At 43.4% G+C, this 16,173-nt stretch overlaps 1 protein-coding gene across 1 annotated transcript in view; it reads left to right on the top strand.

The window, feature by feature from the left end:
* Positions 1-2,095: 2,095 nt before the first annotated feature.
* Positions 2,096-16,173, top strand: part of GAP43 (growth associated protein 43) — a 58,475-nt gene continuing 44,397 nt past the window's right edge. Inside the window, exon 1 of the mRNA XM_061988723.1 lies at positions 2,096-2,181. Within this exon, the coding sequence (XP_061844707.1) occupies positions 2,152-2,181 (30 nt within the window). The 5' untranslated portion in view covers positions 2,096-2,151. The remainder of the gene's footprint in view (positions 2,182-16,173) is intronic.

Here is a 16,173-nt window from a genome sequence, read left to right on the forward strand (position 1 = left end):
CTCCTACTCAGTTTCTTACCTGTCTTCTGTTATGATTCCATAGTTTGCCTTCTTTTTCTCTGCATGCATTTTCTGAGGCAGAATCTAACTTTTGTTATTTGATACTTTGGTCTGCTTCTGCATCAGCTGGTGTTTGCAACTCTTTCCAGTTGAGTGTCTTCTGTGAATGTCATTATCATATCATTATTTCCCTTTTCTAGACTGTAAAACCACTGTAAAGCACTGATACCTGCTTGACCCTAAAATGCACTACCCCTAAATTACATACAGATGTAGATAGCTATCTAGATTCTATTTGAAATGCTCTTTACTTTCCTTGGGAAAAAAAAAAAAAGGAATACTGGGAACTGCAATGATGTCATAGCAACTGAATATCATTATGTAGGATTCTGCACTGAGGGATATTCCTGAAACTGTACCTACATATGTACACTTTTATTTGTATAAGGACACATGTGTGTGTGAATATTGCTCTTGTAATAATGCATTTAGATATATTTAAAGAGCAAAGGCCTAAACAATTACCTAAAACATTTCTATATTTTTTGTTTTCTCTTTTGTGGGCAGTTTTACATTAAAAATAAATTAGAAGTAACTCCATGGTGCAGCAGAGAAGTTGGTGTAGTGACATTAGCGCTAAAAAAGAGAACAGCATCTGTCTGTGCCTCCCAGACACAGTAAACAAAATAAGCTACATTTGAATTTTTCTAGATGAAATCCTAAAAATCCAGCAGTCTTTTTATATATATTTGCAACACGCCCAACATTGTCATACTTTGGTTTAACCGTTGCCTGGAATATTTTTTTTTCACAATGGCAGAGCTATCCTGCTTATATACATTCTGAGAAAAAGACAATGTTATAACTTTCGAGATGTGTGCTTGAGAGGTGTGGGGGCGTGGAGGGGTGCGTGTGAGTGTGTGCGCATGCATTAATGCCCGCTGAGGCTCATGCATAGCCGTGATCTTGTCTACATGCAAACCCATACATTCCTGTTCCCACATGTGCACGGGGGTGGGGGGGTGGCTGTGTGTGTGGACATGCACATCTTTCTCATCACAGTTTACAGCAATTTGCAGGCGGAGGGTCAATAGCCGTAGAAATTACTTAGGTGCTGAAATTAATTGAGGTCTATGCAGAAGGGAAAGGGATGATTTCTGTAGGTTTCAAAGCTATTTTGAAAAAAACAAAAAAAAGAAAGAAAAGAGAAATCTGTTTGTAGGGGTATAATTTTCTGTGCTTATGGAAGGTCTATAGCATGGACGGAGGGAACAAGGGAGAAAGTTGTCCTGCCGTCACTCAGGGTTTTTGCCTGCACATATGATAGAAGGCAGCATGTACATATATGTTTGCGAGTGTGCTGCTGAGGGGGAGGAGGATTTTTAACAGCCATTTTAACATATTTTTCGATTCCCATTTAGCTCGCAGCTCCCACCTACGGTACGTCACCTGTGCATGGCATATGCTGCCCGTCACGGCAATACCCCCCGCTCCCCTCCTCTCCTTTCTGTACCCACCCCATCCCACGCTGTCTTCACGCAGGAACCCCACTCCGGACCATGGCCGGGTGTGGGGGGCTCCAGCTGCTCCGTCGGGAGTGGAGCTGGGGGCTCTCGGTCGCCCGGGCTCCCTGCTCTCTCAGTGGATCGCAGGCACACCCCATCCCATTCCTCCCCTCCCACCCCCTCCGCAGTGTCCCCTCTCCCCTGTCGCCTCCGTACAGTGGGAAAGTCTTTGGGTAATTGGGTCCAGATTGAAGATTTTAATTATTCATGAGGCTGGCAAGGGACTCGGGGCGGGTGGGGGGTGGTGGTGGTGGCTGCTGGGGTGGGGGTGGGGTGGGGAGGTGACGAGTCAGGGAGAGCTGGTGAACAATTCTGGGAAGAGTAGGGAGGGAGACAGGGAGAGGCAGCGTGTGCATGTGTGATGAGCAATAGCTGTGGACCTTACAGTTGCTGCTAACTGCCCTGGTGTGTGTGTGCGTGTGCGTGTGTGTATGTGTGTGTGAGAGAGCGAGAGAGAGAGAGAGAGAGAGAGAGGGAGGGAGGGAGGGAGGGAGTGGAGAGGGTGGGGGGGAGAGATAAGAGAGAGAAGAGGAAAAGGAGAGAGGAGAAGGAAGGAAGAAGAAGGAAGGAAGGGGACAATACGATCATGCTGTGCTGTATGAGAAGAACAAAACAGGTAGAGCTGAAGATTTTTATATTCCTTTCCGTTAAGAAATCTCCCAGGCTGCTGGGTGTTCGCGGGGTGCGTGTCTTCCTGAATGTGTGAGGGGCTGGGGTAGGGGCTGGGGTTGGGGGGAGGAAATTTCAGCTGCTTTCAGCAGACATCTCTTTTGCAATTCTTTAGCATCTTGTGACTGAAGGCTCTTTTCACACCCTGCAACATGACTGTTTTGCTTTTCTGGGGCTGGTGATGTGGGGAAGGGGGGGTGGCCTACATCCACATTTGGGGAGCTACCAGAATCTCCCCTCTATTCTTATTATTTTTTAATAGTGGGCTGATGTATTGCCTAGGATTTTCTGTCTCTGGTTCTGAGGGTGTGGATGGGGTTGGGAGGGGTGGGGTGGGGGGGGGTCGGGGGTGCGGCTGGCAGGAAACATGATGAGATCTGGCTCTACCTTGGAGATAAAGGAAGCAATTCTTCATCTTATGCCAAAAAAGAAAGGATGCCCAGTGAGCCTTGATCCCTGGTCAGAACACTATTGCTACTGGCTCCGATGAATGGGAGATGCTTTATGTGCATGTGCTGTGAGGTGGCTCGGAGGACAGGTGCATTCATTATTTATTTTTTTTGTGTGTGTGCATTACAACTATCTAAGAGAGAATTAACCTGAAGCTCTTTTTTCCCCCCCAAGCTATGCTATAGTGAAAAATGCAATTAATTAATAACAAAAGCATTAGCCAGGGGAGAGGGAGAGTCACCCTCTTTGCAATACCCTTCATAGTACAACCAGTTGGACAACTGTGCACCAGCTGGTAAAGAGACAGAGGACCACGCCTCTGTTAGCTCCGAACTCGGGTGGGATAAGAGACGCTTACAGTGTGAACCTGTTGGAAACCGGTTCATTCTCATGACTGGTACCACCTGGCATTTCCTGTAAGGGAACTGGGGTGATGAGAAGGTTTGGGTGGTGGCTAGTTTTCAGTGCTATATTTTTTATGTCCAAAATTATAATTAAATAGAAAAAAAAAAAAGCTCTTAAATTGTTCCCCCCTCCTCACCATTCCCCCTTTTAATTTTGTGTGGAAGCCCAAACCTGTTTCTGATTAAGAGAGCCTATTTCGGCTGAACCTCTTGGGCTTCCCCAGGGAGGATGCTGGATTTATGCACTTGGAACTCTGAGGCAGGAACTGGCCCCAGATACCTTTGTAAAGCATTTTGGACACTTCCCTGAATTACAGATTTGTAGGTAGTGACAAGGAGCTTAGGTCTGTGCTCTGAGTGCAAAACTCAACTCAGCCTTAGGTATGGCACCATACAGTTACTTTATATATACCTACATTTATGTATCTCTTACAATGTATCACTGCAGTATTCGGGAGTGTTAGCCTCACACAGTGATGTGAGTAACTCCAGTTACCGTTAGAACGGCACCGTGTGGAAAGAAAATCCAGGTTAAAGTGTGTTTCTGAATGGAAACGTGTGTTTTATCAAAGGAAAGAGCAATTTTGTAGAATAATGGGGAGGGGCAGGTGAATGGGATAGAAAGAGACCCTGCGTCATCCTGTGTTTTTCCCCATGCAGGTTTTTCAAATGCTTTGCAATTAAGGGTATGTTCACTAAAATCTGGAGGGAGGTGGTGACGGCTGGGGGGAGGAGGGGTGGGGGAAACACGTTGCAGCCAGCCAGCAGAGCACGTTCAGCTGGCAAAGATGGGATGAAAAGAGCAGAGGAGAAGAGGAAGGCAGACAGGGAAGCAGAGTGATGGAGTGGTGGGCTGAGATGCACAGCAAATTTTAAAATAAAGTAGGTAGCTCCGAGAGTCTTTGGAGTCAGAACAAGAGCTGTTTGGGGGAGGGGGATAATTTTGCCCACACCAACACTGTCTGGGCATTAAAGCTCCAGAGTAATATTCCGATTACACCTCCGTGGGTTTACTCCTGTCCTTTTGTATTCTGGCATATTTAGAAATGCGTGGCATGCAGGTATCTTGATGGCACATAGTCCTCTCTTCCCACTCCGTGCATGAATCCACCGCATGGTACACACCCCTTTGCGCGTGCATGTGCGGCACACATCCCCACTCTCTGGTCACTCACATCTACACTACACATGTGTGCACAAGCACTCATTAGACATGTGATCCTTATGCAGCCGTGCAACCTGAGTGTGCCTGCTCGTGCCTATTTTGTAGATGTCCTTGGGTTCAGAGCCGAACTCCCAAGCACACATCACAAATGCCAAACTGGCAATATAGCAAAGCTGGTGATACACCAGAGGAAGCTTTCATTTGGAGAAGAAAAAGACCTCGGCTTTCAGTTTGCCTGTCCCCACCCAAACCTTTCGCAGAGAGAAAAAGATGGAATGAGTTCTTCAGCACAGGCAGGAGTTTCCATCCCAAAATAAAGAGAGAGCTCCTCAATTTTTTTTTTTTTTCAGGGGAAGCCCCTGGTGTCCCGCCTTTTTGGCAGCTAAAGAGCGAAATGTTGAAATTACAGGCTTGGGCGTGGAAGAAGTCTCTTCACATTTGTGTCTAGGTGTGCCTGTATGTGTCTGTCCTCCCACCCCCTCAAAGGCAGATATGTTCACACACTCGTACCTTGCAGATTATTCTTTCTTGTGGGTGTGATGCCAACGTGAACAGTGAAACATCTGACTGACTGTGCCCACCCATGAGAAATGTAGATAGCTTGGTGGTGTAATTTCTGCCTACGGTTGATTGCAGTTCTGAGTCTGTACCCACAAAATACTCAGCTAAAAAAGGTGGCATCACCAAAAAGCTGGGTCAAGGCATTTCTGAAAAACTGAGCTTAACCTTTGCTGCCAACAAGAGATGCAGTCAGTCATATGCAGAGCTGGGTAGTTATATAGGTGGCTAGAAATGCAAGTGTTGCATGCACCGCATACTAGAACAGATGGACGTTATGAGGGTATGTGCTGGGTATTGAATTGCATGAGTGATTAAACAATAACCCGCAAGCAGGTTTCCCACTTGTGGGTGAGATGAGTCTCATTCATCACCAACCATATCCGATGGCTTCCCTCACATTCTGCCCTGTCCTTCTCACCCTGCTGCTGGAGAGCTGGCGGCTGCAAAGGTTTAAACCTGCCACACCCAGAAAATCAAAGGAGGGAGGGGGGAAGAGGCAGTCTGCGTTTCTTTCCCCTTCCACACGAGCAGCATGAATAAACAGGGCTGTACTTCTAAAGATGCAGTTTAATGCAATTGGAGAAGGAGAAAGCATTAGGGAACTGTTCTAGCAATTACAGCCAGTGGTGAGGTGTCTTGTCATTCCAGGAACTGCAGAGGTGTGCAGGAAGGAGGACATGGAGAAAAAGGGAGAGAGGAAAATGCACGCACAGTTAAGATTTTCTTGCCTTGGGATATCAAAAATGTCTCAGATCTCATTTAGAATAACTTAATTATGCCACACAATCCAGATGCTTCAAAACTCACAAGGCATGATCTTACCTTTAAACAACAAGGTGGAGAGAGGAAAAGGGGTATTTTAAAGGAAAGGCATCCATCCACTCCCTTCCTCCATCCACTTGCCAATGTGGTGTAAATCACCACAGACCATTGACTTCAGGGCACAGGCACTCCATCTGCACCTGGGGAGAACCTAGCCACTGCCTCTGCCTTTCTGAGACAAAGCGAGCGGTTTCATGGGCATCTTCCCGTAAACAATTGCTGCATGGAAGTTTAATTACTCCAGGTCCTTACTATGTCTCTTCCTTGGGCAATACCCCGGGGGTTTCTCCTGAGAAGGATGCCTCCAGAGAAACACCCCTCCCATCACCCTATCCTCCTCTGCTGGCTTTGCTGACTATTAGAGACATTGATTTCTCCTGGATCACATAATGTAACAGTTCTTAATGGCACAGACGAGCCCCCTCCTAGGGAACTAATTGCAGGCAGAGTTTCCAGGGGGAGGATGGCAGTAACGCTTAGTGGGAAAGAAACAAGTCTGTTGATCCAAATTCCCTGTTGCCACTTGCTCCTGAATGAGAGTTCCACCAAAAACCAGTCAGGCAGTACCCAATGGTACGTAGAGGCAAATGTGCTGAGAGGGCTGCATTGAATCTTGTATCTACCTGTGCCAGGCTGGACACACAAGGGCAGCCCAAGGAACTGACATGCATTGTCTGAGGACTTGTCCTGGCCCAATGCTGAGGATATCTGAATGATCTCAGAGCTGCTCCTGTGTCACAATAAGAAAATGAGCTGTAGCTCCAGATTCTATCCATGCCATGCTGAAAGGATGGGCATCAGTTTGGGATGAGGGTTGAGAGGGACCCCTCCTCCAGCCACATGGCTGCCATGTGCTGAGGGATCAGTGTATTAACAGGTAAAACAGCAGGCACAGCCTGAAGATTGCCTTTGCTTTTGGCTGAGATAATATGAAGCAAAAGCATCTGAGGTGTCTGCATGCTCCCAGTGGGCTGGTGGTACATTACTGACTACCATTTCCTCAGTCCATGCAGTGCTGGCCCTTGCATCCTTCCCTCTGTATAACTCTCTTGTCGTCCCCTCCTCCTGCATATAAATTACTCGCATCTCTTCTGATGCTTTGGGCTTCCTCCCTACACAATGTGCGCTTGGAGAATAAACAATAGCTCTGCTGACAGTTCCAGGCTAAAGATACCTGAGGATGGGAAATCTTTTGATGCCAGCTCTCTGCATTGATGCCTTTTGGAAGTCATGCCTTTTGGAAGTCTCTGTGTGATTTCCATGTTTGCTGTGAGTCTGACAAGTCTCGGGGATAGATTTGACAGCAGTCCATACCTGGCTGCATTTGAGTTCTGAAGGCCCAGTGTCCAAGTGTAAAGCAATAACCATAGCCCAGTAGCTCTACGCAGGGGAATGCCAGGCTGGTAAGAGGAGGCTGGTAATCCAGAAAGGCCCAGTGGAAGATGCACGTGGCTTCCTGGTAGAAGTACCAGAGTACCTTACTGTGGGAATCCGAGAGCAGGTACACAGGAAACGCCTTTCAACATATGAAGTCCAAAAACCAAAATCTGGAATCCATCCACATTCATTTCATTTGTAATTCCAAGATCTTCCTGAGCACACTGTGAAGTGACATGTAACCTCAGAACTCTGATGGTCTCATGTGGAGAAGGTGTTTATATTTCCTCAGGGCTTTCTCTATCACCTGCTGAGTGTGTTTGTAAAACTCCATGGCTTTTCATGGTTGCAAGCACCACAGGCCAGTACTTAGTGTACAGGAATTGGTTTGGGGATAACTTTTTTTCCTTCCTAGCAGAGCTATTAACCTCCTGTCTGACTTGATCTAAGCACAGTTTCCCTGGCTGTCACGGCTGTCCCTGCAAGATGCTTCTTTTAATTTAAAAACTAAACAATTAGCATGTGAAGGAAAAACCCCATATTCAGATGCCCTCAGGTGAGAGGTGCTTTAGACAGGCAAAACATTGCATTTTCCATCCTCAGTCACTCCTTCGGTGCTGGAATGTTTATTAGCCTCTTGAGTTCCTTTAGCATAAACCACTGGTTTTCTTCCAAGACCCAAGCTCTATTACTATAAGCCAGAGCCTGAGAGTGGGGCTACAACTTAGTTTTCTTTCTGCTATTCATCAGCATGTTTGCTCTTCCCCTGCCATCATAATGATCCAGCCTGTAGCCAACTACAGTATGTATATGGAGTGGAGGAATACTGTCATGAAAATGGTGATTTGTTTTTAATATAACAAAAGGAACTTGCTCTTTTGGAGTTACACTGATCCTGCTGTCTCTGCCTGTTGCTCATTTTGTCTCCTCTTCCCATCTGTTCTGCTCCTCGCCTTCTTCCTGCTCCCTTGACCTCACAGTCTTCCTACTGCTTCTCCTCTCCTCCAGCTGGGTACCAGCCCTCCATTAGGCTGTGCTTCTTGGGGACTCATGCTAGCAGCGTCAGCCACTACCACTATGGTCTAATTCCCTTCACCCTTCCTGGTATTGGTATCAGAAGGGAAGCTGGCAGGAGGGAAAACATGTACATGAGTTCTTCCTTTGTGCTTCCAGTTGCTTTTTCAGCTCCTTTAGTTCTCCTCCATTTGGATAGCTGTTGCAGCTACTGCAAATGAGTACCTATAGACAGAGACAGCAAAGTGGTGCATCTTCACCTGTCACCTTGCTGTCAGTGTAGGTAAAAGATTGTCCCCCCTGGGGAAGCGTATGGCTGCCATAGGAGCAAAGCATGCAGTACAAACTAATATCACCATTCCTGCTTTCTTGAGGATTCAAACTTTTGGGCTTGTCCCTTGGCTATTAATGCCACTGTTGGAGGGCAGGCTGTGCTCCAGCTGTCTTGTCAGTCCAAGAGCCTGCCTTCCTCCCACCAGGGTTGGCTAGCTTTGGTGCCTTGAAAGGGAAGCCAGGATGTACTTTCATTCTTTAAAATTATAGCCTTTTAAATTATATCCAATATCTGTCAGTCTCATTCATTACTCATCTTACTTCTGAAGTTTCTTGAATTAATTCCAGCCATAATCACAGTATATCACTATTTATAGAAAACTGGGACATCTCACAATATTTAAACATTCTCTCTGTAGGAGACACATTTTAAGGGCTGATAATTGCTAAAGCTAATAGGCTCTAAAAGAATCCTACTCATTTGGTTTGAATATCCTTTAAAAATGCCCCTTAAATATTGGGGTGCAGGGGAGTGTGTAGACATCTGAACTTGGCTCTGAAGCTTGTTTTATTCCACTCTTCTCAGAATTGCCTAGGAGTGAAACTGTGGTCTCAGGAGCTTCAGGTTTTTTATGAATTAGGATGATTTCTAATAATTGATGATGTTCAGAATAATCTGCAGTTTCGATTGCTCTTGTAATTGTTAAGACTATTATCAATTGGCATCCAGTTCACCAGACTATTGAATGGAGTCTAATCCATTTATTTTATTAATAGATTCCAAATGACCTTATAAATCTCTAATGTTAAATACTCAAGAGTGGGCAGGTTGGGGCAATGTGGTACCATGCTTTACCCTTTTCCCCAAGATGCCAGTTCTAATTTATATAAGTTCCAGTTGAAACGAGCAGGACATAAACTACAATGATTTTGAGCTGACCACTGTTCTTATATCCTTCCTTCTTCTGCTACCCATAGCTTTAGGAGTAAGGTATTCAGTGGAGTACTTATAAATAATTTTACAAAAAATCATCTAGGTATATGATTTTTTTGTCATCTAGATAGACATAAAGAAACAAGAGACATTTGCTGACTGTAAAAATTTGTAGCCATTTAGTTTCATGTAAGAGTGAAGTTCACTGGTGGAAATCACCTGATGAGAAAATGCAAGGAGGGCATCACCTGCTCCACTGTGCCTTAGAAGCATGATGCAGCTGGGAGGCGGTACTGGATCAATGGGGAACTGGAACAATGGGGAACTGAGGCAAAGGGACTTTTAGAAGCTGGACCATAAGTTTATCCTCAGCAGGGACAATCGACTGTAGATTGGAGAGCTGCACTGAAATTGCGCTTGTGTTCCTTGGAGTTGCTGGCACCCTTCTTACGGCCAAGAATTTAATTCTTAGCTCGTTATGTTGGAGTAGCTGGGTGGCAGTTTACAAGGACTTGAATTGCACAGGCTGAGATGGAATCTGTCAGAATGGAGGCTTTGCTTGATCAAAGACAAAAACCAGTGGTTTTAACCCTTCCCGCTGTTTGCATTTCCAGTGGAAGACCCAGAGGAACATCCAGCCCTTCATAGAGTTTTGAGGACAGACACCCGCAACAGAAAATCGATGTTTAATGTTGACCATTAAAATTGCAGTCAAAAGTATGATAAGGATGCAACCAATCCCACTTAAAGCACAGGATCTGGCAAATGGCCTTTCCCTTGTATGTTAAATTCCAGTCAGAATACCAGCTAAAAGAGATTCGATCCTAAGGACGAATGGAGCAAGAAAAAAAGATCTGCCCCTAAACTACCGGAAGAAATGAAGCTAACTGAAACCTCCATGAAGTAAACGGAAGTTGGATAACTTACAGAGGATAGTTAGCAAAGTTAATATGTGAGTCAACACCCGAAGCCCCCTCTTAATGTGGTAAAACTAGATACATAGCAAAAACAGCCTTCCATTCTGATGCCAATGTACAAGACTTTGTGGAAGACAAAAAAATGTCAAACTAGTGAAAAATGAACCCTAATGGTTTATGGGAACTTTTAGCAAGTCTTCTTTTAAAGTTCAGTTATTTCTTCCCTTAATTCTTTGTTTTCTTCCTTTGACTCATATGATTCCACAACTCAGGAAGAGATACCATAAGACAATGCCCTGTTTTGTAGAATTTCATTATGTTTTAATTAGGGTGTGACTGACAAGAGGAGTTTGAAATAGATCACAGTATTTTACCATTGCTTTGAACTGAGAAATTAGGGATTGTTGTAGGCTGAACTATATTCTTCAAGGTGTCATAGGGTGTAGAACTTCAAAGCTTCCTTCCTTTCTATCTGTAGAGGTGCCTAAAGTCCTAAGATAATTGCACTTACACCTGTAAAGTCTTCTAAACATTTAAAGGCTGCTTACAGCCATGCCTAGATCATACAATCATAGAATCATAGAATGGTAGGGGTTGGAAGGGACCTTTAGAAATCATCTAGTCCAACCCCCCTGCAGAAGCAGGTCCACCTAGATCAGGTCGCATAGGAACATCTCCAGGTGGATCTTGAAGACCTCCAAGGAAGGAGACTCCACATCCTTCCTGGGCAGCCTGTGCCAGGGCTCCCTCATCTGAACAGTGAAATAGTTCTTTCTTATGTTGAAATGGAACTTTTTGTGTTCCAACTTCATCCCATTACCCCTTGTCCCGTTGCTAGATACCATAGAAATAGATGATCATTAGTTTTATAAGCAATGATCAGCTCAATGCCTACGCAAGAGCTACCATGGGATCTACAAACTAAGTATTCTTCCAGTTGCTTTCCCCTGCATAGCCAGAACAGGTAAGTTTGTCAGAGCGCACAGGTCAAGTGTCTACATAGAATACATCCAAGAGGAAGGGAAAGTACTACCTTCCTTTTACCCAGAAACACTTTGATTAAAGTGTTTACCCAGAGCTGTGGTGGATATACTATCTCTGCCTGAGCAGATCTGTACCCCCATCTCCCAGGAGAATGTGCTATTAGGCTGTAGAATATACTAGAACCAATGTTTCCCGGAGAAGCTGATTTATTTTTCACAGATAAATAAAATAGTAATTGCGCCACAGCAAGAGAGTAAAAGAATGTCATCCTGACTCTCTGCATTAGCATTTATGATCCTCTTGGAGAGGAGGGAAGAGCTTTGCTTAAAGCTTTACAGCAAATGTTGTCAAAGCATTTAATGCCCATTTTACGTGTCTCCAGTAACATGGTCAACTGCAAGTTGATGGCTAAAACAATTAATAGGAGCCAGAAAGGAGGAAATTCAAGGAAATTTCTAAGGAAAGGACAGAACAAATCAGGACATACTGATGTGAGATGGTTGTTTAAAATCTTCCTAGCTTATTTGCAAAGTTGATGGAAGCAATCTCTGAACCATGAGCTCTGAATGCTTTGAAGACTCATGAGAATTGGATGAGGCGTCGGAAGGCTGAGAAAGAAAGAGAAGATAAGAAATCACAGACTACTCAGTTTAACTTCATTCCTGGAATTAAAAAAAAAAGGAAATAATCAAATAAAGGAGATTATTAGGAGACAGCACAGATCTGTCAAGAATAGATCATGTCAAACTAATTTAGCTTTCTTCTGTAACAAGCCTTGTGGATACAGAGGAAGTAGTTGTCATACCTTGTCATTTGTAAGGATTTTGACATTATCTCACAGGCTTTTATCATAAGTGAAGCAAAGAAACATGGTCCAAAGGAAAACATTACAGCAGGGATGCAGACTGGTATAGATAATCCTACTCAGTGAGTAATTCTCACAGATTTCCCGTCAAAAGGAAAGACTATCGAGTGACTTGCCACTAACTTGAGCAGTGGCCTGTCAGCATTTCATGTTTTCATTAACTACATTGAACTTTAAATTTCAATTTCAACCTGGATGACTGTCTAGATGAAGTTTGTTTTGTAAAATCTGCAGATGGCATGAAGCAGGTATAGGCTGGTACAGGCCATCTAGCTATCCCTTAGGAAGGGAGATGGTCTCTAAAGGACCACAAGTTCAATGTTAGTCTAGAACATCATTCTGTTGTCTAATAGGAAATCAACCTAGTAGTTGTGTGAATGGAAGTAGGGGCTGTTAAGGCACATCTAATAAGCTTTCAGCTCTGATGAGCACATATACAACTTAGCTTCAGTCTTGTACTGCACTCTAAGAAAATATGGTCCAGTGAGAAACAATGCAGACTGGGATAGCAAGAATTGCTGGAGGACAAGGGAAATACAATTTGTGAGTAAAGACAGAAATAATTAGGGTTATTTAACCTGAAAGCAATAAGACTCAGAGAGATCAAGATGCTAGTCTGGTGAGTGCAAGAAAATGGGAATAATCTGTACTTCCTGTCCAGGGTGGATAAAACAAGGAGTAATGGTCTTTAATGGGCCATCAGAGCAATTCAGGCTAGACTTTAGGGAGAAGCCGAAAGGATTGTGATGCACTGGAATAGGTTGTCTGAGAAAACTATGGCAGCTCCAATCACTGAAGGGCTGTAGGAGGTACTTCTGGACCAAAGGATGGACTAAATGATCTCTTGTGCTTCCTCAACACTATTTTATATGATTAGTATCAAATATTCAGTGAAGCAGGAACTAGACCCAATCTTTCCTCTTCCAGAAAGATGCTTAACTAGTGGACTATAAAGCTGTATTTACTTCTATGCTCTCTCTGTCTCTGGCCTCATGGTTACTTAATTCTTCCATGAAAAGAAAAAAAAAAGAGCTTAAGCAGGAAAAGCTAGAAGTAGCTTACTCTAAACAGTCTTCTGTAGGAAGCAAGTAAGAACTTGAGATCTCTTCAGGTACAGTAGAGAGTTTCATCAAAATGTCCCACAATTTAGGGAAGTTAGTCTCTTCACCGAGATACTACACAAATATCTATCTACTGCATGCTGTTGGAGAGGAGCTATTGTTCTCTCTTTCTGGGCAGGGGTTCAGGGCTTGGAATCCAAAACAGAAGTTATCTCCCTGATAACTAGAGCAAGATGCCTAAATAGAGACAATTTAGATTTCACTTTGTCTTCAGCATTTGCTATAGGCATGACCTAAAGACAGTTATTTGGTGTACTGTTCTCCCCATATGTTCTAGCAGACTTAAGAGTATGGTTTCTGCAAGGCATTTCACGTTCTTCCTAGACTTGGCTCCAACATCTGTCTTCTGAACATAGACATCTGCTAGAACTCCACACTGAGGTTCCCTTTTCATCATCCTCAGGAGGGAATTATTGCAAGGGATTTACCAGTTGGTGGCTTCTTCTACCTGCCTGACATGAATTGTCTCAAAGCATTTGTATGGCAGTCACTCAGAAATTCCCAACTGGAGTGCTGTACCCCTGCCTAGCACTCACCTTCAGTGTTTAATCCTCTCTGCTCCCATTGTGATGTGTCCCAGCGGTTGCTGGGAATACTGAATGAAACATGCTGAGATATAATATTCACCTTCACTGGATTTATTCTCATGCAGCACAACAGCTACTCCTGCATGAGAATACAGAACTAAAGCTGACCTGTGGTGTCTTCCATTGCCACGTGCTGAGTGTATAGAACGCTTAGGAAGACATCCTTTCTTCAGTTATTCCAAAGCCTTTGCACAACACAAGAGGTGGTACAAGACACCCTGCCTATAGTCATGATTACCCAACTTTTGGGGGATAAGATCAACTGTAACAGTCAAAGCAATCTTTTCAACTACATCAAATTTTGCTGAGCTTTCTCTGTTTGGATAAGAATTTTCTTGGTAGGAATCTTCTTCAAATAGACACTGTGGGGTTTTTTAATTTGTTGTTTGACTGTATCTGTTGAGATTACGGGAATGAAGCTTTGATAGTGTAAAGAGTTTTGCAGGTATAAGCAACATTTGCTCCTTTATAATGTAAGGAAAGAGAATGTAATTAAGATTGCAAATGATGAAATTTCCTACTTTCTTCCTTTTTACTTTACGTTTTAAAAATAGGAGATTAAACACTTTTGTTAAGTATAGATTGAGTTTTCAAAGTCAAACAGAATACAGAGAATTAATTAGAAGGCTTGCCAGTCCATCATTAATTTGTCTTCTCTCACATATAGGCATAATGATGTGGTCCTTAATTACAAGATCAAATACTGGTATATAAGTTTTTCAATAGGATCTCTGTCTCATTCAGTGCACAAAACAGAATATGCTTAGGAGCTGAAAGAGTTTTGCCATAAACGAAGGTGTTTTCTATAGGTCTCCTTTTTAATTTACTGCAAGTGATGAAGGTTATGCATTGAATTGGGCAGGGGGCTGTTCAAAAACAGAAGAATGGTCTCTGTCTTGGCAATTGAATACTGCCCTGAAGAATTAGGCTTTTTCCTGCCTTTTGCCATGAGTTGCTATGTGATATGAAAAAGCCATATAAATGAGGTTTTCCATGGGTGGCCACTAATTGGTGTGTTCTCATTTTCTGGATTCTCACTCTAAGACACCTGGGGTCTGACTTACAGGAGTGCAGAGCTGGTATTGTGTGGAGTTCTGCTCTCAATATACACAGAGCTGGAGAAATGCTAATCCAAGACATCACAAATTAGAGACCCCAAATTAGTGGGTGCTCTGGCCATTTTGACCTTGGCCTCTTTGTGTCTGATTTCTCCCTTGGAGAACATCCATTAAGGCTGCTGAAGCAACAAGATATTATGTCAAAATAGCACCACAGAAAAAGACCATGAGGAAATTAGTATTCTACCTTCAGTAATGGGTTTGAATGATGTGTGGCAAATAAGGCACTTTGCCATGCCTGAAATTAGAATAACAGGAAATACCGAATCGCTACCCACTCAGTGAGCTCTCTCTGTCCTTTGTAGTATCTGGGGTGGAGGAGACTTGCAAGAAAAAAAAAAAAGAAAAAAGAAAATATGTGATAAAGATTATTATAAAACAAACACACCAGGGAGCCAAAGAGAGGTTTCAGAGGTAGCCTCTGTTTTACATTTTCTGCCTCAGCTTTTACCCTGTATCCGGAAAGATGCTTGTAAGACAAGTTTTTTTTTATGTAATATATGAGTCATGCTACTTTATGCTTGTGCCTGTGAATGATGAGTTGCAAAATAATTGGGCAAAAATCGGGCAAATTTGTTATCATCGAAACTAGTACTACAATTTTAAGAGCTGTCAGAAGATGTCAGTTTAGCATTAACAAATCAAGCCTAGAACACTCTTGTTAATCACTCCCTTCATATATGAGGTACATAAGAAAGTGGAATTATCTGCTCAAGCCGTTTTGACAGTTTCTTCTGTATACAATCAAGAGCTTTTAAATTAGTGTTCACGTGCTTTGCATGAATTGATCTAGAAATTACAGAAATGTATGTGTTTGTTCCTCTCCCCTTCCTTTCTTCCTCAGTTTGGAAGAAATATCCTTTTACAAATCGTTTATTTGCTTTGTTTGAATGTAACTTTATATTTGTATCTGTGGGAGGCGGGTGTGTATCTGCCTACAGGACTTCATGGGAGGATCTCCTGAGGAAGGGCTGAGCTGGAGAGTTGAGGAAACAAGCAGGTCTATGGTATCACAGGTCCCATGTCCTGATCTTGATGCTGTTCTTATCAAGTTGAGGATCTCCAGGTGAGGAGGTTGTGCTCAAACAAGGAGAGGCTGTCTGTCTGGAATGTAAGCTCCAGATCTGGAAGGGGCTTAATGAAGGGAGGTCAGAGCCTTCAAACTGGGCTTCACAGGCAGCCTGCGTAAAGTCAGGAACCTTGGTGTTACATGTTCACACACTTTTATTAATGAGAGCCTGCCTGGAGTTTTTCCCTAGTCTGGATATGCTATTGTTTTTGTGGAGACTATGAATGCCTGTATCACCTTCCTCAAATCTCTGATGCATAAGATGGGACACAATTTTC

Source organism: Colius striatus, chromosome 1, assembly GCF_028858725.1.
Source record: "Colius striatus isolate bColStr4 chromosome 1, bColStr4.1.hap1, whole genome shotgun sequence".
Lineage (NCBI taxonomy): Eukaryota > Metazoa > Chordata > Aves > Coliiformes > Coliidae > Colius > Colius striatus.